This window comes from Motacilla alba, chromosome 6, assembly GCF_015832195.1.
Source record: "Motacilla alba alba isolate MOTALB_02 chromosome 6, Motacilla_alba_V1.0_pri, whole genome shotgun sequence".
Lineage (NCBI taxonomy): Eukaryota > Metazoa > Chordata > Aves > Passeriformes > Motacillidae > Motacilla > Motacilla alba.
Genome location: NC_052021.1, coordinates 30,728,328 through 30,749,509, shown reverse-complemented (window position 1 = coordinate 30,749,509; position 21,182 = coordinate 30,728,328). Strand labels below are relative to the sequence as shown.

The window sequence follows — 21,182 nt, the reverse complement described above, 5'->3', positions numbered from 1 at the left end:
AAATCTGGACATATAAGCCAGCTAACACTGAAGCAGGACTTTCAATACATCAATCACTGTGATGCTTCAATACCTCCAAAAGAAAAAAAAAATCCCTTTATTTTTTGGCCTTTAATGTAAAAGGAGAACTACTGGAACAGTAGAGAAGAATGAAGCTTACTGAAAAATGGTTTTCATCTCACTGCTTCTGCAACCAAAACAAGACAAACATAACACACTGGGGGAAAGCAGCACATATCCTCACAACCTCAGAAACAAAAGAAAGTTTCTAGGCCACAGAAGGCTTAGAATTTGAATAAAAAGTTGTTTTTGTAGTTACAGTTCATTAGAGGATTCTATTTTCAGAGACACACTGAACATTGGCACAGAGCATTTCTAAAAGCAACATCAACTCCTATGAAGAATATTTCAAATGTGTTTCACTTTCAAATTAAAAGAAATACCACAATTAAAATTAATTTATTTAATCCATGAACCTCAACAGTGAGTGGAGAAATCTTCCAGCAGAAGGCCTGAAAACTTAGATCTATAAACTGAGGTCTGCACTTCAGATTTAAAGTTTAATATATACAATGAAAACAAGCATGTCAGACTGGTTTTTGTATTCTTTTTTAAATCTTAGTGCAATCAAGTAATCAAAGCTCAGTAGGTACATTTAAAGAGAGATTTAAGTGTTAAGCATTTCCACCATAATTATTTTTCTTATGCCAAATTCAAATACTACTAAAATTTCTTCCAGCAGTTACACACAGCAAATACCTCAAATTCCATGACTTTTCAAAGCAGCAGAAGTACAGAGCAAGGAGTTTCATGCAAGAGTGTATTAAAGCTAATTTAAAAGAGTCTTTAAAAAATACAGCCAATCAGTATCACCCTACTACCTACACAGCCTGATCTCCAGAACTTCAGAGTATTCTTTAAGTATTGTTACTGCTTAGTAGTACTATAACCATGACAAAATATAAATGGATGTAATAATTAATGTATCTCTCAAACTCTTATCCCTGCTGTGGTTTTTGTTGAAGAGAACAGAATGCAGGTGAAGTGCAGGGAGCACTCAGCTCTTCTCTGACTCACACCAAGCACAATACAAAACGTTCTTCCATTACAAAGCCTCATCTCTCCAGGACAAAACCACACAGAGTACTTGGTGAACTTTTAAATATCTGTCTTAGGTTGGAAATGCAAGATGTGCCAGGGGGTGTGTATTCTATCCCCATCTGTCAGAGCTGGGGCAGTTCTCTGCTGTTCATGGGGCAGCTTTCTTTATCTCTTTCATACCCAGTCCTCCCTCCAGGAGATCTCTGCTGTCCATGGCCAGTGAGTGTCCCTGCATGGCTGAGAAAATTCCATCATCCCATGGGGAGATGCTCTGCCCAGGGGAGGAGCCAAGCATTCCTACCTGGATAGAACCTGACCCTGGGAACAGCACAGCAACCTTTGCCCACTGCATTCCCAGAGGAGCAGCTTTCTTCTGCCCCCTGCATTCCCAGAGGAGCAGCTTTCTTCTGCCCTGCATTCCCAGAGGGAGAGCAGGCCCATCTCCAGCAGCCCTGGAGCTTCAGAGGAAAACTCCAGCCTTGTCCAGGATCCCTGCTGCAGCAGAACCACAGCTGGCACTGCAGGAGGGCTGCAGCCACTATGGAATGGGACTGCTGCCACCACCCTGACCCACAGGGGGTCAGCTCCTGTTCTGACTCTGGCAGTGGGGTTTTTTTTTGTACTATTGAATTCGTATTTTTAATTTTCCTAGTAAAGAACTGTTATTCCTACTCCCACATCTTTGCCTGAAAGCCCCTTAATTTCAAAATCATAATAATTCGTAGTGAGGGGTTTTACATTTTCCATTTCAAGGGAGGCTCCTGCCTTCCTTAGCAGCAAACCTCCTCAAACCAAGACAACATCCCAGGGTTTTCCAGTGCACACGAGCCCTGTAATCCCAGACACCCCTGGGGGCAGCAGGGGCTCCCCCCTTACCTTCAAGGCCGCCGTGCCCGCGTACTGCCGGCTGATGGCATCGCCGTTGTTGGCCCACATGATCTGGTAGATCCTGTTGCATTTCACTGGCAGAGGCTGCTCTGGTGGCATCACACCCAGTTTTTTGAGCTGGAATTTGACATATGATTAATTCAGTGCCCAAAGTAAAAGTCATTCTCAGTATCAGAGCTCGGTGAAGTAAATGGAAATGCTTGCCAAGCGTTTAATTGTTGGATTTTGTATGATGGGGGGAGGAAGCCATTGTGCTGATTTGTCAGATTAGATTAATGAATTGGTGGTTTATTGCTAAACATCACATCGCTGGAGGCAGCAGTAACATTAATTATGGATGTTAAGTCAATCATCAAAAAAATTAGCTGAAGGAAAACAAGTTACTGTAGGTTCTCAAGATACAGGAGAATTTTCAATAGAGAATCATCAAAAAACAAGCATCACAATTTTAAAATAAACATGTTAATATGTCTTCTATTGCAAAGGCATTCATGACCTCAAGGGTCTGAAAACAAATAAAAATAACTTCTTATGTTGGTTTATTATTAGTGCTTGCACATTTTGGACAGTTACTGTTTGTCACTGATACTAGAGCAAGATCTCTCCCTCTTAGAACACCCAGTCCTTCAGTTTTCCCCAGATAAGCCTTGGGTACAACACCGACATCAGGCTTTGTACACACACTGAGTGGGTAGAGCAGCACACACAACTGCAATGCAGTCGCTAAATGACAGGAATAACTTGGAATAAATCATAGGAAAACTGCCATTTACAACTGAAACCAAATGCTGAAGCACTCTTTGCAAGTTAGATGAAAATCAACACAGAGCTGCTCATTAACTCTGAAAGCCCTCTCCAGTTCCCAGATGAGAGAAAGCAGTGGTTCCAAGGAAGAAGTGTGAGGTACATGTAACCCTCAGTCCTTCACTCCGTGCCTCTGACCCTGCAGTGCTCAGGGCACTTCTCGGTCATTAATGATTCCCAAGTACTTCAGCTGCAGCATGAGAATGATGCAGCACATCACAAGCTCACAGTTCAGCAATGATTAGTGAAGCCTCCTCAGAACAATCTGTATCACTCTTGTTTTTGAAAGAGTTGCCTTGGTACTCAAGAGTTACCCTGGATAGAAATCCTATTCTAAAATAGTGACTGTGGGATTGCTGATCCCTCCCCTGCCCTCAGCACCCCTATGTCAGGAGCTCACAAAAGCAGATCACAAAGAGGAACTGCCAGGTACAGAAGCCAGATCCAGTCACTTTTCACCCTACTGAAGGACCCACTTCATCCTTTCTCCTTCACTTTAACCATAATCAGGTTTGCTCATTTTGGGCTGTGACTGGGGCCTTGATGTTCCAGTTACAGGACACAAAGTCTGCATTAGGTCTGTAGCAGTACTGTGTCAGGGAAGTCTTCACAAGGGAACAGAGTCACCTCTGAGCTTCTAGAAAACAAGTGAGGGCCAGAGCAAAGAGAAAACTAAAGGAAAGTACTCTCAGTCTGCTTGGGAATCCCTCCTCTGTACAGGGAGAACTATTCCACAGCACAACAGTCACAGCCATCAGGGCTCTTTACATCATGAATTAATTATTCCTCTACACACTGAAGGGACAACTTATCTCCCTACTTGCTGCATCACAGTATTTCACTTCAAAGCTCCTAAAATAGCACCCAACTTGTTAGTTTTCAGTCCTTTAACATCATTTCAGTGAGGGACTTGGGGAAGAAGGTGTCTTGTTTCTAAACTCTGTATTCCTACATAACTTAAACTGAAATTACTAAATGCAAACAAGACAATCCTCTCCAAGTTGTGGACAGTCAGTCCTGTCTGAAGGAGGACAGAAGGAGGCATCACTGTTCTGTAATTATTTCAAGTTTTGCATTTGTATTGATTATTCCTCTCGGCTTCATGGCACTTCAAGAATTTTGCAAAGATTTTTTTCGTAGAGGTCAGTTTGGCATTTTTCAAACACACAGATTTCTCTGTGAACAACAATGAGGGTGTGAGGCACTCAGCACTTGGCAGAGCCCCTCAGTTTTTACGTGCCTGCTGCTCCATGACCACCCTGGCAATAGCAGCCTGCACCACGTTGGTGCGATCCAGGCAGTCCATGCAGTTAACCCGGAAAATTCCCTCCTGCTTACAGATCACTCCAGCTTGGTCAACCCTGTCAACAGGAAGAGAACAAAGGCACACTGAGACACTGAAAATCCAGTGCAACTCATCAGCTGCTATAAACAGCAGAACATTTCACACATGGAGCACTGTTTATGGTTGCACTCACACCCCAGCCACACCCCACACTGAATTAACTCCTCTTGTTCCAACTTCTCCTCCCCTCTTTAATCTAGGCTGGATATCAGACATAAATCCCACTGAGGCCACAAACTTGAGATGCAATCAGATCCTGAATTCAACTCATGCACACATAATACAAGCTTTCAAGAACAGAGGCATTTAATTTCCAGAACAGAGAAGCCAATGGTAATGACAGCAACACAGAACAACACAGAGCAACTGACTGAGGCTGCAGCCACACTTGTTACCCAAATGGAGGAACTTTAATCAGTTCAAACTAATGCCTGCTTGCTGTCAACAGTAAGGTTGCCATTCTAGGGCTTGTGGGTCAAATACAGAGTGTTTCACATTAAATGTGAGTGTCCCTAAAAGCGTGAAATGCAGAAATGCAGTAAACCTCAGGCAGGAAACAGCACCTGAGAATTGCTGCTGTCACATAGGTACGACACCAACACTTCAGAAGACAAAAACTCTGACAAACAAGCTGGACACCAAAAGAGAAATATAAAACATATTGGTTTGGAGAAAATTAAGGCCTCTGAATATCTACTCTTTGTTGGTGTTTTCCTCCACAAATGTTCCCTGCAAGTCTAAAAACAGTTAAGTACCTACCAGCACCACTTCATGTCAAGAATAATATCATGAATGGCATCAGTCAGTGTTTGAACATTTTCAAACTTCATTCCTCGGCTGAAACACAGAATTTCACAAAAGTTAATTTGAACTAGAGCAGTGACTTTACTTAACAACTTTATCTTATTTGTACTGTTAACAAATATGGTGTTTTGGGTGAATGAGAGAGACAAGCATTCCCTCCTGCAATGAGCTTTAAACAGGAGCCAAGATTCAGAGCTATTTTGCAGTACAGTTCAATGTCCAAATCCAAGGCAAGAGGTTAAAAGATCATTAAATTCTCAGGACTTTGCATTTTTTAATGCTGCTTCCATTAGGAAGAGTAAGTGTGCAGCTATTCAGGCATGTGCAACATTCTGTTCTCATTTTAGTCTCAAGAAAACTAACTACTGTAGATTTGGAACTGGGCTGGTGAGTCCTGCTTTGCCAGTGATTGTACAGAGAATACCACCTACAGACACATCACCCCCTCCTCCCCCTACCCCCCTCTGGTTATTTTTCAGGATTGTTCTCAATTCACTCATGTTCACAGTGCAGAAACAGTCCTGCTCACTACAGCTGTTTGAAAGAAAAAAAATGAATGAAGGAAAATGAAAATGCCTCTAAACAAAAGATTAATTATCAATCAATCAAATCAATCCAGGGTGCCAACAGTCCTACAGAACTCTCAAAGGCCAATACTGCTCTGAGAGGGGTTTCCCTTCCCACCACCCCCTCTGACAGTATCTACTAATGCCATCCTCAGTCAGCCAGTAATGCTCTCCCAGGCCAGCTGCAATCCCTAGATTAGGTCTGGAAGTAAAGATTAAACCAGTTTAGACCTCACACAAATGCAGCCTGCTTGAGGGGAGCAGGAGGAAGACATGCCTGTGACAGATGACACGCTTGGGCATGTGAGCACTGCTCTAGAGCACAGCAGCATCAGAGGGCAGTCATGAAAACAGCAACTGCTCACACTGGATTAAGATAAAATCCGTGTATTTCATATTGAAATAACAGCATCAGGGTCCTGAAAGAACCCATGGGGTTTTTATAGAAACAAGCAAGAATCAGAAATATAGAATTAAAAGCAAAATGCTTCATAGCTTGAAAAAGCAGGTCAGCCACAGCTTTACACTCATGGCATGTTTAAGAAAACTCTTAAAGTGTGTGACAATTAAGCTTTGCCCAATAAATAACTGCATATTTAACAGGTCAGGGACACAACATCACAAACAGCAGTGTTTGGTTACCCAAGCTTTAAGTTTTATAGTGCTTTAGTTTAAAAACTGTTTTCTTGTCTAAAAAAAAAACAGTGTTCCATGCAGAGGTAGAAATAATGAGTCTCCTCCTCATTTATACTTGCCTTTCATGCCAATAAAATGATGCAAAATGACATTTCTAAAAGGTTTCTTACCAGTGCTCATGGAAGTCAAATGAAACATAAGTCAGATTTGCATTGTTGTAGAGAAGAACTTGTTTAAGGTAAGCATCTCCAATAATCTTCTCTCTGCCTGTCTGGTCCACCAAGTTAATAATAACCTGTTCAAAAGTTTAATTATTTAACACTCATCATCTGCTACACAACTTGCTTAGATTTACACCATGCAACAACAAATAGCTCCAGAGTTGAAGATTCATGGCAATCTTGTTGAAGTTACAACCTTTGATAGATTGTACCTAAGATAAATAAGCTCCAACCATTCCCTGCCTACACAAATTTAAATACAGAGAAGCTCTGAATGCATTGGACAGGTACACAGAAATAGAGTTTAAACACTGCCATAAATTATTCCTGGGTTTTCCTGGTTATTTACAAGGATATTTGAAAAACCTAAAGTAAAATTCCATTTATGTACCAACCTTCCATTTGTCAACAAGCTTCTAAAAAAACCCACAACACATCACCAAGAAAAACAACCTAAAAACATTAACTTTCAGCCCCTGCATTTTCATGAGATTACTCTTCTGTCATTAGCACTCACCTGCTTTTTGTAATTTTTCAGCTGTTCTTCAAAGTGTGCACGAAAACAGGACACAGTTTCATTTTCACCTACAAGGCAGAGCAGTGTTAGACAGAAACAGCCTGTTCAGCAATAAATCCTGTCTGATGTATTAAATCATGCCCAAATTTGTACTCTAAAAAACCAAGATATCTTAGCTTAAAGATAATAACACACTGTACAAAATTACTTTTAAAGGTCTTTCATTAATTTGCTCAGCTTCAACATTGCTGTTATAAGCAAACAAGTTCTTGATTTTTGCTGCATTTTGCTTTTTGTGCAGAGGAGATGGGACAAAAATTTGACTTTTAATAAGCCTGCTTCTTCCTTCTATATTTGCACCACACCCACATAAACATCTCTTCCAAAAGAAGAGCTCCAGGGGACCCTGATTTTTAGGTTTTTCACCCAAACACTTACTCTTGTCCAGCCGGGGGCGTGGGTTGTATCTGTATCCAACCTGGCTCCAGAAAACAGGCACAGAGCCTCGTGTTTGGATGTAGGAAAGGGTGTGATTGTGGACATGGATCAGTTGCTCTGTCTCAACATAATTTGCCACGTTTCCATTTTTATCAACACCTCTCCGTTTATACCGCATTCCTGGGGGAATGAGAATGGTCCAGTCACATTAAAGTATTTGCCTTAAACATTAATAATTTATGTTGCTAGTCTTGACAATGCTAACCCAAGAGAACAGTTCTAGCCTAAATCCATGATTAATGGTAGAGGTCACTCCAATCCTAGGCTGTTCCTCAAAAGTTATTTTGACTGTATGGATAAAGTTTATTTACTGATACACTATGAGCAGCAGAATGTAAGCTGACAGGACAGGGCTGTTTGAAGTCACAAATACATCTGGTCCGTCTCAAAAGACACATTTCTTCCTGTTCTCTCACATTTAGCACAAAGTTTTACTTTAGTGCTCAGTGTTTTCCATGAACCTAAAGGCCACTTTTATTGGCAGAGGCTCCACTTCTCGCAGAGATTCCACAAGCAGCCCAAGAGGATTTGCATGTTCCACAAAGCAGAAGCCTTCCCCTCCTTGTTTTAACTTGTGTAACTAATTCTGCACATTAAGAAGAGATACAGCTCCTCTGACTACAGTTCTATGCCTACCCAGCTCTGAAGTGCTCATTAAACAGAAATGTGTTTGCATATCCTTGACTCAAAGGAGAGCACGTCATTATTTCAGAAAGGATGCAGGTGGTAGCAAGGGACAGGGAAGGAGTAAGAGTTGGAAAAATATTCAAGGTCATGGAAATTCAGTTCCAAGTCCTAAGGTAGCACTGAACCAAACTTTTGAGCTGAACTTTGACAGCACAGAAGGGAAGAGGTTAAAAGTAGGGAAGGGAAAGGAATGTAAAATACCTATAATAGGGATCTATATAGCAGCATTACAGCCTTAAATCAGCCTTTTCTCTTTTCAGAAGAAAATTCTACAGAGTTTATGCTCTGGACTAGAAATCAGATGAGCAAAGTGATATTCATAGTAAGAAGGAATCAATAGGAAAGAATTCAGTTGCTGTATCTGTGTAACAATTTGGTATGAAAAAGGCAGGTTACAAACTAGGCACTACTCTGAAACCCTCAAGTATTTACTCCAAGTTGTTCTGACAAACCATTTTCCTTGGAACTGAATTAAATGCATACAAGTGAGCTGTGGTACAAAGCTACAGTCCTATAGCAGGGTAAGCTCAACAGGTTTTTTTCTGTGTTTTTTGACATGTTAAAAACCCAACTGTGTAAGAAAGGAGTTGGAGACATAAAAATCTTCATAAAAATCAGATGGACTGAAAAGCCTGGAGTTGAACAGGATTTATGAAGCTATAAAGTGATTCACTCTTTCTTTCTGAAATCCTAAGGACAGGGAATAATTTCTGCTTGCCTTGCTACTCCAAGGCAAATAGGGTACAAGACCAAAGCATGGTCACATTTCCCACCTTGCCCCTATTAAACATCTCCTGGGACATAAGCATGAACACACGTGGCTTTTCAAGCCTCTCCAGCTGCTGCCAAAGCCCTCAAAGACCTCTCAAAATTTAACTCCCAATCAAGCCTACTGAAATATATCAGCACAGAGTTATAAGCAAGGTCCTAATCAGGAGGATCTCTGCAAAAATAGAACTCTGCCTCAGGAATGTGACCTCCAAGGATGCCTTCAGTGCTCCTGAGCAGAGCAGTGAAGCTCGCTCAGCAGCCAGCCCAAGTGACAGCTGTACAGTGCTGCAGGCACTGCAGCCTCTCCTCTCCCTGCTCCCAGCAGGGAGGGCTGCAGTGCACAGGGGCTGGCCATCTCCTGAGCAACTCCATGCTGGGACCCTGGACGCTGAGAATTTCAGACTTCCTGTGCTGACAGGCACTGACCCCCAAGAGAACTCTGCATTCCACCTGAGGCCATGGAGAAGGCTTCCAAAATGGAATGGCAGAACTGGGATTGTGGGTGTGGAGTTTGAATAGAAGTGTGTAGTATCACAGGGTGGAAAATTTAGAGTTGAAGGTTTTAGAATATAGTAATATATATAAAGCAAGATGGAGGTTTTAGGGTGGAGGCTGGTCCTTCTTCTTCACCTTCTTCTCCATGGGTTTGGGTGGTTTTGTGTAATTGGATAAAAAAGTCCACATTGTGGGCCACAGCTGGTTGGTTATTGGGTTAAAAGCCAAAATAATTTAGGTGTCATTTCTTAATTGGACAGTTTATCCTTAGAAGGCCTTGTAGAGAGAGACACATGTCTCCATTTTTAGTTTGTTGGAGTGAAGTGCTGTAGAACTCAGGGTTTGTGAGACTGTAACATAGACCAGAACTAAAAACATCTGAGTCTGAACAAGAAATACCATCTCATTATTTAATCCTGACCTTTGCAGGAAAAAGAAGCAAAGATTCAACAACTCAGCACAACTCCAGCAGCCTGGAGTGTGTTTGCCTACCAGCTCTGTGCCGACTCCGGCGGGAGATGAGTGCCACCAGAAACGTGGGGTGGATGTCATCTACACAAGAGGATTCCTGAGGAGGAGTTTCAGGGCTGCTCTTATCATCATCAGAAGATTCACTGTAGTTTACGACGAGTTCTTCAATTTGCACAAATCCTTGAATGATGGGGATAATCCAGAAGTCCACTTCAGCATTCTGAAGGTTACAAAAACATTTACTTTCCTGTTGGTCCAACATTAGCTACAATTATTTCTGTCATTTCCCGTGTTAATAAAGCAGTTGCTTCACATGCTTTTCATGCTTTAATTTTTGCTATATCCTTATTTCTGTAAGAAATAGCAGCATTTTTCCTCCATCAGACACAGGGCTTTTCAATCAGGAGGAAGAAAGAAAGCAACTTCTTGACCTAGTTTCTGCTTTAAGGCAGTTTTAAAACCTGTGTGTGGACACATACTGTATCACATTTATACAGGAAGGTACATGTTAGACTGTATTCAGCAACACACAACAGTATAACAGCCCTTTCACATGGGCTAATTTAGTCCTCAACACACATCGTTGATGGCTCTGCACCCTAAAACATTGATTTCTTAAACAGAATCAAGATCCAAATTCCCCACTAACTCAGGGTTATCCATTTGTATCTTATAACATGAATAATACAACTCATTCAACTCCTCCATTACACACAACTTTTCACAGAGGACATAGGTTTACCCTCCTCAGACTCCATAAGCATTTGTTTATGTATAATTATCCATGAAAGAGCAGGGGATAAGGCAAGATGTCTGCTGTCACCCCTAAGGAAAATTAGACTTGGCCTAAACTGGCATACAGAAGTTAGCAACTGAGTCCTTGGTCTAGGAGGTTAATTTAAAATGATGGAAGGTCATATACTGAAGAAGGAGTGGTGGCTTGCTGCTTCTTTATGTGCTCATTTGCCAGGAAAATATTTTATTTACTCTGAACAGATGTTCAGAACAACTTGTTCTACACTGGTTTCACACTGATCAGCTACTGTGCTCAAGGAGACAAAACACCATCCTCCACTGTGGAGGACCAAAATCTTATCTCAGGGAAACTCTGCAATTCAGAGGTTATTTCTTTCCTGGCTCCTCCTCATTATCAAGTTCAGCTCTGTTCAGGGATAATCCATTTCACAAAAAAATACTAGTCAACTTTACCTTCAGAAATCAGTACAAACACATCACACCAAGTTATTCTACACTGCTTTATTGTGCACATGTTTTATTTCAGCTGAAGCTCACTCCTTAGCAATGACAGGCTGGCTGGGGGAAGAAGGCAGTGCCAGCTGCTCAGCTACAGAAGGCACAGCCCTGATCCTGACCTGTCTGCCAAGCAGGTTTGTGACCAAACCCCTACAAGGCCTTAAACAAACATCTCAACTGAAAAGAACTAAAGAATGGTTCTCATAATACACCTTAAAAATACGACTCACATCAATGCTGATGAGATCTTCAATCATGTGCTTGTTCCAAAAGAATCTGTCATCCACCTGTTCAGAAGACAAAAGGGCAGTTTTTGCAGTATTACAAGTTAGGTTTGGCAATATCTGTGGCAAGGACACCATTGTCCACCAGTTTATTCACCACACCTGGACAGACAAGTCAGTGCTTTAAATAAAACACTGCAGTTCAGGTCATGCTGCGGCAGACTTTTGTTTCCTTGCACCTGAGCTGGTCACAGGACGAGGTGTTCAGCTGCTGTAAAATGTGACCAGCCAGGTCTGGACCATGACCATTATTGGAAGCTCATGCCTCAGGTGGAAGAAAGAAACACAAACAAACACAAGCACTCACTTTTCGCCACAGGGGCAGGTTGGTTTTCTCACACGCGCTCTGCCTCTGCACAGAATTTGTCAGGTCGTAGCTCAGGCTGTAGTAAAAGGAGTCTGAATCCATGAACATTTTGAACAACTCCTCCAATAATCTCTTCTCCAATCTCTCTTTCTCTTTGCTTTCTCTAATCTGAAAGGAAATAATGGCTCTCGTGTTTTTCTCTGTGAGTGAAAAAGGCTCCAGTCATATTTTCCATTTCTAACCTTGGAGGACAAACACCTTCCCAGTGATGAGCAGAACCTTAAAACTCCCAGCAAAAATAAACACAAGGGACAGCAGCCTGAGAAACATAATTCTAATTTTAATAACCATTGTTTCGACTTCCTAATCCAAGCCATTCTTGGTTAAAAGCAGTTAGATGAGATTGTATGGCGCTCTCTGAAGAACTAAGCTTTGTGTCCAATTCTATATTATAAGAGACACTTATGCAAAGCAATTTCTACAAGTTTAGAACATCACTAGAAGCTAATCCTAGTAAAAAAGAACTCTATTAGCAATTGCAAAATTACGTAATTACAAAATGAAAAAAAAAAAATCACAGAAGAGCCACAGCTAAGTAATCAAAAAAATTAAACTGGGCATCAGGACAGCAGCTCCACATTCTGCAATTTTTTAAAGGTCTTTGTATTCCATTTGATTATCCATCAAAACTTTTGAATTATAGACTCAACATTTTGGAACAAAGAAGGAAACAGTAGAAAACTTTACCTTCTTTTTATTTGGAGCAGACACATTAGATTTAATTTGAGTAAGAGTCTTCAGCAGGAATTTTGTGTCATCTGGGGACTGTGTTATCTTCTCTGGCTTGTTTATCCCAAAATGGTGCTTTTTACAAAGCTAAAATAATGACATTGAATTAAAGCCAACATTTAAATACTCTTTAAAAAGTTCAAAAGAAACTGAAAGTCTACAAAAGCAAGATGTTGAGGTCCACAAACCTAGGGGATACACTGAAATAGAGGGGGAACATGCAGGTTTCCATCTATAGCCTAATTCTCACTCTTCTAGAAAAGGCATTTTCTCCTGTGATTGTGAGACTCTCTGCCTCAATTTGACTTGAGTACCCAGACCCACCCCAATTTCCCACCCAAACTAAATTAGCACTACTCATTTTTATTTTTGTTCCTTTATCCATTCTCTTTAGGGAAAAAAATTGCAACATTTTAAGCAAGGATTTCTCTTCAAGCCAAGCTATAGAATTAAGATTCCAAAATGAGATGAAAGCAAGAGAATCCATTAAAAATATACTTGCTCCTGGTTCAGTAAATCTTATTCTTGTGTGGTATTCCCAATGATCTTCATGAAATTTAGGTATTATTTTGTTGCAATTTCCCTCCCCAACAGAACTTGTAATTTCTGTTAAAAATATTTTAAATTTTAAAAAAATAGTATTTAAAAAAGCACAAAATATTCAAGGTGTTTGCTTATATCAGGAGAAAGAGACAAGAGGCATTTGACTTATATTTCACTGAAGCAGGAGGGGGACAGTCAGAGTTCCCTGAGGATGGCCATACCTCCAGTTCCAGATCCTGAGGCTCTGTCTCAGAAAGTGGAATCACTGCAATCTTGGTTATTTTGCACACCTCGTGATCTCCTGGAAGTTTGCCAATCAATGCTTTCTGACGAATTAAAAGCAGCCACCATGGTAAATCTGGGGAAAAAAAAGAGATCAGTAGATGCTTTTATTTGTTTTGTCAGGAATTTATTTTGATTAGTGCACCAGAAACCATTTGACTAGAAGAACCCAGTGAATGATGATTTGTTTTTGTTGTGTTTTGTTATTATGCATTGCAATGAAATTTAAAAAAGACTTTAAAATATTTATTCAGTCTCTAATATGATAAGGAGATTAACTGTTTCACAGACTTACGTTAAAGTTACCCCTGCTTCACCTACAGCAATTAACCATCTCTAGGATGATGCACATTCCCCCTGATGGCAGCACAATCTGAGAACAGCTGGAGCTCAAGCAGCAAGTTAAGAACTTCCCTTTGTACCTCCTGTCATGTAGCAAACAAGACAGACACAGGTAACACCTTACTGCAAGATTCATGAGTGAAGAAATCTGATGAGTAAACATGGACTGCACCACATAATGCAGTTTACACATGTTTAAAGGCTCATGACATCATTCCTGAAGAGCATAAAGTGGTGGAGAAATCAGGGAGATAGAAATCAGTGAAGATATTGGTGACAGGTGCATTCCATGCACACATCCAGCCTCCAGCACCTGCAGCTACAGCACCCACACTTCAGTGAGACTGGGAAACACAGCAAACGTTCCCACTGACTGCTGAGGAGTGCCTGGACATTCCCAGATTTCAATCCCTTGGCTAGAGCAGGAGTTGTGTGCTGGGCATTTAGGAGTCAAAAGCAAAAGTTCTGTTAAGGGAGATGGAAAAGGCAGAGAAAGTCCTAGTGACAAACACAGACACTCACTACTTCTCCCAGCTGAGAAGCAGCCAGCTGAGTTCAGCTGAAAAGGTGACATAAAGACATAAAAAGCCTGCTGTGATAGACTTAAATATGCTCCCACACTAGTGATGGCAGAATGTGTCATGTATTGTGCCTCTGAATACGATACACAGCCTTTGAAAAGTCTATTTAGCAGCTCTATAGCAAATACAAACCCTGTTCTTGCTCAGTAAATTCTAAACAGTATTTTATCCTCTGAATACTTAAGAAAAACACAGAAAACCCCAGCAATTCCTTTTATCTAAAGAACAGGAGTAGTCATTGCCAACAGACAACTGCTGTGACACTGCACTCCCCCCTTGGATTCTGCATTACTGCATTTAAAAAAAAGAGATATGTCTGTGTTAGGTATTAAGAAGCCTTTAAAAATTTCATAGCTACAGACAGGTTGTGAGAGCCAGAGGGTGCCTTCCAAAAAGGCAGGAGGGGAAGGGGAATGAAGACATGCACCACTTCTTTAATATGCATGGTCCTGTAAAGGGAGCCGTGCTGCTCCTGAGCACTGCAGCAGAATCCCAATCTCTGCAGGATCAGACACCTCGGGTCAGGAGGGAGCTCAGGGTGTGACCCTGATGGAGCAGAGTCAGCCCTGAGGCTGGAGCAGGGCTGCCACAGGAACAATCCAAGCTGCCACACAAGCAGAGTCTCCTAAAACTGGTCAAAGGACACCAGATCAGGAGAGGAGAGGGACAGCAAATGCCACTCAGTGATCCCCAGTGACCAGCAGGTACTGTGTGCATTTGTAGGAACAAGCCTTGGGGAACACCTGCCTTTACCCCAGCATCCCACCCAGCAGCCACGGGGAAAAGGAAGCTGAGGAAAATGACAGATTTTATGTAACAGTGAAAGGACCAACGAACAGGTTAAAAAAATCCTTTTGCAAAGGAGAAATTGAAATGCTGCCAAACCCACCAGCAGCACATAAAGATGCCTATCAGTTCATCTGAAAAGATCAACCCTTTCTATGCTGATTTCCAGTAGGCAAACCCAGCAGTGTCTGAAAGCCAGGGCAATCCAAGCTTTTACAACAGGGTGTCCAGGCAGGTATTCCTGCTGGGCAGTCCTGTAATCTCAACTATTCCCACCTGCAGAAGGCTGGCCACACAATTTACTCCCAGGAGCTCACCAGTGCACGTCAACAAACAAAACAGACACTCTTCTAACAAAGGCAACCATCTAGAGCTCCAGTGAATTAATCAGTAGGGTTCTGTTGAAGATCAGTTTAAGGTAAAGGCATTTCTGAGCAGATATGCCACAGTAAAAAACTGGAAAAGGAAAAATCTCTGCCCAATCTTGACCCTACCTATATTAACAAACCCTGGTAGCTGTAAACAAGAACTTAAGAGCTTTATACAGACAAGTGAGTCGAGTACCCTTTTGTCATTTTTAAAAGGCACTGAAATGTCATCTTGGTGTACACTGCAAATCTCTTTGTATTACAGCCAGAGCCACAGAACATTGAAAGAAAACAGGAATTGCCTAGCAGATCAAAAGTAAACAGTCAGGAAGTAATTATGCAGATAAAGTATGCCCTGAAGCAAAAGCTTCAACAATAGCCGTAAAAGCAGCACATTATAATAGCCAGCAATACCTAAATAACTGAATCCCTAAATATAGAGAATCTGCTTCTGCAGGCAGGAGGAAAAAAAGCAGTTCCACAGACCAGTGACTGTCTGCTCAATGTGTGAGGTATGGTGTGCACTGCAGAACAGGACAGCTGCATGCCACCCCAGAAAAAGTGCACTTTTCAAGTCATCTCTCAGGATATAATGTTCATTTTCAGTGTTTTATGAACTAAGGCAGAGCAGATGGTGACAACTAGTTTGAAGTACTGCATCCAAAGGAAGCTATTACCTCTCATTCCTCACTAAAATGGAAATTTACTGCTCTGTTGTTTCAACACTGTCAGCACAACACTGCTGTTTTTCTCTAACACTTCCCCAACAATCTAGCATTTACTTTCTCCCAAATGCTTTTGCAGTAACTTTTCATAAACTGTACATGAGTTTATTACGAATGCTGCTTTCTGCAAGGATTTTGATTTTAGCCAAGAAATTCTATGCCACCAATTTCATACTTTTTGTTACTTGAACAACTTAAAAACTGGCTGCATGCAAAAAGAATGCTTCGGGTTGTTGACTGTATGAAATTCAGTTATATCTCAATGAGGAGATTTCAGAACAGCCTGTAGTTTCTACCAAGATTCAGGGGCATGCAAACAAAAAAGAAGCTGGGAATAAGGAAGGAAGAACTTCATTTCCCTCCTGTTTACAGAGTCTGTGGACTCTTGCCAGCAGCATTTAACCTGGGTCTTAATTAACCAGCACTGGAACACTCCAAATGAATGCAAGTACAGACACTGCACTGCACAGGGGTGTGCTTTGACCAAGAAACACAAGAACCTGTGGCAGAAATGATTGTGTTAAGAGGCAATTGCTGGAACTGGTTAGGAAATCCAGCTTTGGTTATAGTCAGATATACTGCACAAGAAAATTAAATTCTATAAAGGAGATCCTTTATGCAAGAGATGTGTTTGCCTCTATATGGGAAGATTATGCAAAGACAATTTTAACTGTGCATCTTACCAAGAAAATGTGCAATGATCTCTTGCAGTAACATCTCCACAATACATCCTAAACCCCTTTTCCTTTTATTCCCTTTGTTACTCCACATTTTCTTACAAGTTCTTTTGGGATAGGCCAGAAAATGGTAAGCAATTATATTCTTACATTCTGATAGTCAACCAACGTTGAATTCCCCACACACAAAAAAGAAAATAAAGTATCTGAATGTTTAAGAAAATTCACTTTGGGGAAGAACAAAATATTGCTTTAATTAGATTTGAATCTCAAATACAAGTGTACAATTATGTTCAGAGGTACAACTGGCCCTCTCATGTCAAAAATTCTTTGAAGAATTAAAAAATAAATGATGTAATATTGACTAGCTGGTTTCTATGAGACAGCTTCCCTGTCACAGCAGCTTTCTTACAAATTCTCCTGTATGAGGCAAGCAATAAAACCAGCAAGATTAAGAGTAAATTAAAACCCATCCCTAGTTACAGCTCATTGGCAAGGGTATTCCAATGCTAAATTACTGACAGCCCATGACTGATTACAGGGACATTTCAAGGTCATCTTAGACAATTCCAGCACTCCTGCAATAAACAAATCTTTCAAGAACACATGAGGATCTATGTCCAAGACATTCAAGTGCATACAGGCTCTGTCACAGCCCTAGAGTGCACTGGTAGCAAGTCCAATACTTAAAAAGAAACTTGAAGTTCCCAGTGTTTGTGGGAGCCAAGGATTTTTAGAACCTCTTTTCAATAGCTGGTAACAAGGCTCTGAGCAGGACAAGCCCAAATTCACCAAATGAGCTTCAAACTAATTTTCCTGATCCAGATAACCTGGGGGCAGGGGAGAAGAAATCAGAGCAGCAAGTCCTCCTGTTGCAGGTCAGGCATTTCACCCAGCTCCTGCAGCACAGTTCTCCTGCTGAGCCTGGACAGAACCATCCAGCAATGTTAAATATTTATACAACTTCTGCTGATAAAGTTTCCAGGTGACAAAGATTGATACAAGAATAAGTAATGAAGACAGGTTACTGTTACAGACTGCTAGATGATTCAGGCTGAGGATAACATCAAGCTACACTGGAATATGATCAAGTTCATTGAAAATAGCAGGTTTGAGGAGAGCTGTGTGAGGCAGCTCAGTCAGCCCTCTCCTTGTCACTGCAGCCTGATGGATGACACTCATCAGGAAATGGCAGCAAATTCAAGGAGTTCTCAAAAGAAAAATAAGGATAAATAGCTGGAGGCTATCTTTCTTCAGATATTTAATAGTAGAAAACAAGACACCATTTACAGGACAGTCGCATCACTAAGTACCAGAATATCTACAACAAAAAGGATGAACAGTTTGTGATGGTGGCATCTGAACCAGGCAGAGACCAAAGGAAACACTTCCACTGACCTAAGCAGCAGCTGAGTGGAATGCCTGGATGAGCTTAATTGATTCAGTAGCTCTATAGGACACATGGAAAGAAGAGATATCAGGCTTATTACCTGATAATCTTAATTTACCTGACAACAGCAAGATGACACCTGTTGAAGTATCACACTCTGGGGAAAGTTTCAACTCGGATTTCATAAGCAGAGGAAGCAGCTCACAATAAACACACATGCAAAGATCTTCAGTTGCCACAACACACTAAAAAACCTTCCAGAAAGCATCTGAAGCATCCCTTTTCAAAGGCTTTTATAACTAGATTCCCTAGAGAGAAGGGGGGAAGGCTTTTGTGTACCCAAGGGCCTGGTTTCAAAACACCACACCCCACACAAGCACAAAAAACATGTGTCAAAACCAATCACTGAGCACTTTCCCACAGCAGAAAAAGGTCATTACTGGAGTTTAGCCATCATTCATCATGGACAGCACATGCTGAGCAGCACAGACAACCTGGATGAAGGGAAGAGAAAGTGAGATGGCAGAACCTGAACCACTTCACAGCACCAGATCTGAAAAAGGGTGGCTGAATAAATCTGGAGAACGAGCACAGACAGAAATCAGGTGAACTCAAAGAAGATGAAGTGATGTGACTAGAAGGAGGACATGACCAGGAACTTCATGGAGAGGCGGGCTCTGAACTATTACTCCCAGAAACAGAACCAGGGGCCACAGTACCTGTGGAGCCATGATAATTGCTAGTATTCACCTACCCTACACTCATGCCAGAGTGTCCCAGTCCCTGCTCTCCATCCCATTATTGCCACCCTGAGCAATCTGTTTCTATTCAAGGCACCACAAACATCTGATCCATTTCAGCACTTAATCCATCCTGCCCTCCTGGAACACACTTGAAACTTTACCTGTATTGATCATATTGCCTGGCACTACTTTAAATGCAGGGTGTAGGCACTCACAAAAACAATGGCACACAGCAAAGGTTTATGGCCACCTTTCCAACCTGCCAGAGCTCTACTGGCAGAGGTATCTTGCTGGACAAAGCTGGTATATATCAAAACAAATATTTATTATGGCTACAGGAATTTGCAGCTGATAAAGCAAAAGGAGTACTGAGTTTATTTTACAGGAAAACATTACTACTATCAGCTAGAGACAAGCTTATCATTAAAATAACAATGAATTCTACACCTGCTTCAGTTTCATAGCTCTGTCATTTAACTGCAAACAAGTTTAAGTATTCCTCTTGCTTTCAAGTATTCCTCTACCAAGGCAGCAATTATTCTTCAGGTTTTTATATAGCATTGAGAATTCAGGCCTTATACTTTTGTGAAAGCTTCCCTTATTAGTTTTTGCACTGTACCATAGGACAACAACAGGAACCTCCTTGAAAGGATTATTCCAAAAGATTTAAGAATTTTATAAATCTCACATGAGAATCAGACAGAACTTCAAATACAAATTTCTACTATTTGTGAATGCAGGTCTCTATTTTTACAAGACAGTGCCAAATCACCATACATTCACTGGAGAGCAGAGTGAATTTACATGTGCAGCTATAATAGAATCACCTTGACAAGTCCATTTGGAGAGTGCTCCTCCACAGCAAGAACACTACACTGCTCCATTGGAGCTATGCAGGGTCATTTGTAACATCACAGAGCTTCAGCAGTAAACAAACAAAAACTCCATCAGAAGAGAACAAAGCACATACCTGTATGAAGCTGGACTTTCCCAATGACTCCCTCTACCAGGCCCAGACAAATGGGATTCCAAGCCAAAAGAAGATCAGTGGCTGTAAAAAAAGAACAAAGCTCCTGTTTTTAAACAGTAAACAAACCAGGACAATTAAACTGAACAGTCACCCTCTCCACTTTCCCCACCTTAGAGGATAGAAAATGTGAAATAATTCCAGCAATAATAAGATGACACACATGTCCATGTTTGCTTGCTACCAAGCAGCAAAATAAAAATGACTAAGTTTCCAACATAAAGCCCTACCACAGATAAGATATTTTCCACATTTTTGAGGGGGAAAAGTAGCTCTAGGCAGCAGTTATTAAATTTAATGGAGGCTTAGTTCTTCTCATATCTACTAGAATTTTTAACATAAGCAAAATTTTACATGGCTTTAGTGAAACTGAATAGAGGTCACTGAGTTACCAGCACAGCTTCAAAACCCAGCAGATGTTGACTTTCACCCCCAGCTCCCTCCCATTTGTATCCAATTACTATTACTTTCACATCCTCTTTCTATAAACACACACACACAGCCACTTCCCCTTCTGTTAAAGCGCTCTCCACAAGCACATGGAATATCAAAGCACACAAAGTCAAGGTTTAGGTTTCTAGTTCTCCTACTCTTAACAAATTCCAGAGAAGCACATAGGAAGTAGAAGAGAAAGCAGGAAGAAAATTAGTTTTTAAGTGTGGTGCAGTACCTGTTCAAGGATTTGAGAGTGGGGGAAAGAAGGAAATTCCTAATTCAAATCTTTAAAGTGAAAAGAAATACTTAAAACCAAGTATCTGTGTAGGAGAGAAAAATCTCAAAGGAGAAGATTTTCTATACCGTGAAGGACAAACTTGTTATTATTTACCAAAACACACTTGTTCCAAGGTAAAAGGCCTTCTCCAGTTTTAACATCCAGACAAATTTAATATCTTAGCTATTGGTGTAAGTAGATGAGCACTTGAAAGAACAAACTCACAAAAGAGTACAAATCATCTACATAAACACTTTATCTGCAATATCTTTGTTTCTTCTTGTAAATCTGAGATCTGCAGGTGACAACTGACAGTACGATTTTTTTCTACACCCTTGTTTTAGAACACTGAATCCTCCTTGAAACATTTGTAATTCAGGCCTTGTTATTCCAAGAACACACATTGTTTTCCCAGCTTCCAGCATAACATTTAATAGTACAAGATTCAGTTCATCTCCTCATTAAATACAAGCATTTCCATGAGCTACAGTAGAAATGGTTGCAGTCAGGGTAGATCTGGAATAAACTCATTAAATGGGATGGATCACATGTGCCTGGACACAGACAG

At 40.9% G+C, this 21,182-nt stretch overlaps 1 protein-coding gene across 1 annotated transcript in view; it reads right to left on the bottom strand.

Moving 5' to 3' along the window:
* Nucleotides 1-21,182, bottom strand: part of INPP5F (inositol polyphosphate-5-phosphatase F) — a 40,226-nt gene that overhangs the window by 7,465 nt on the left and 11,579 nt on the right. The window contains exons 2-13 of the mRNA XM_038140325.1: nucleotides 19,846-19,926; nucleotides 13,203-13,339; nucleotides 12,397-12,525; nucleotides 11,650-11,817; nucleotides 11,289-11,345; nucleotides 9,826-10,024; nucleotides 7,321-7,500; nucleotides 6,883-6,950; nucleotides 6,315-6,439; nucleotides 4,898-4,975; nucleotides 4,034-4,154; nucleotides 1,978-2,106 (exon numbers count right to left, since the gene is read on the bottom strand). Coding sequence (XP_037996253.1) covers nucleotides 1,978-2,106; nucleotides 4,034-4,154; nucleotides 4,898-4,975; nucleotides 6,315-6,439; nucleotides 6,883-6,950; nucleotides 7,321-7,500; nucleotides 9,826-10,024; nucleotides 11,289-11,345; nucleotides 11,650-11,817; nucleotides 12,397-12,525; nucleotides 13,203-13,339; nucleotides 19,846-19,926 — 1,472 coding nt within the window. The remainder of the gene's footprint in view (nucleotides 1-1,977; nucleotides 2,107-4,033; nucleotides 4,155-4,897; nucleotides 4,976-6,314; nucleotides 6,440-6,882; nucleotides 6,951-7,320; nucleotides 7,501-9,825; nucleotides 10,025-11,288; nucleotides 11,346-11,649; nucleotides 11,818-12,396; nucleotides 12,526-13,202; nucleotides 13,340-19,845; nucleotides 19,927-21,182) is intronic.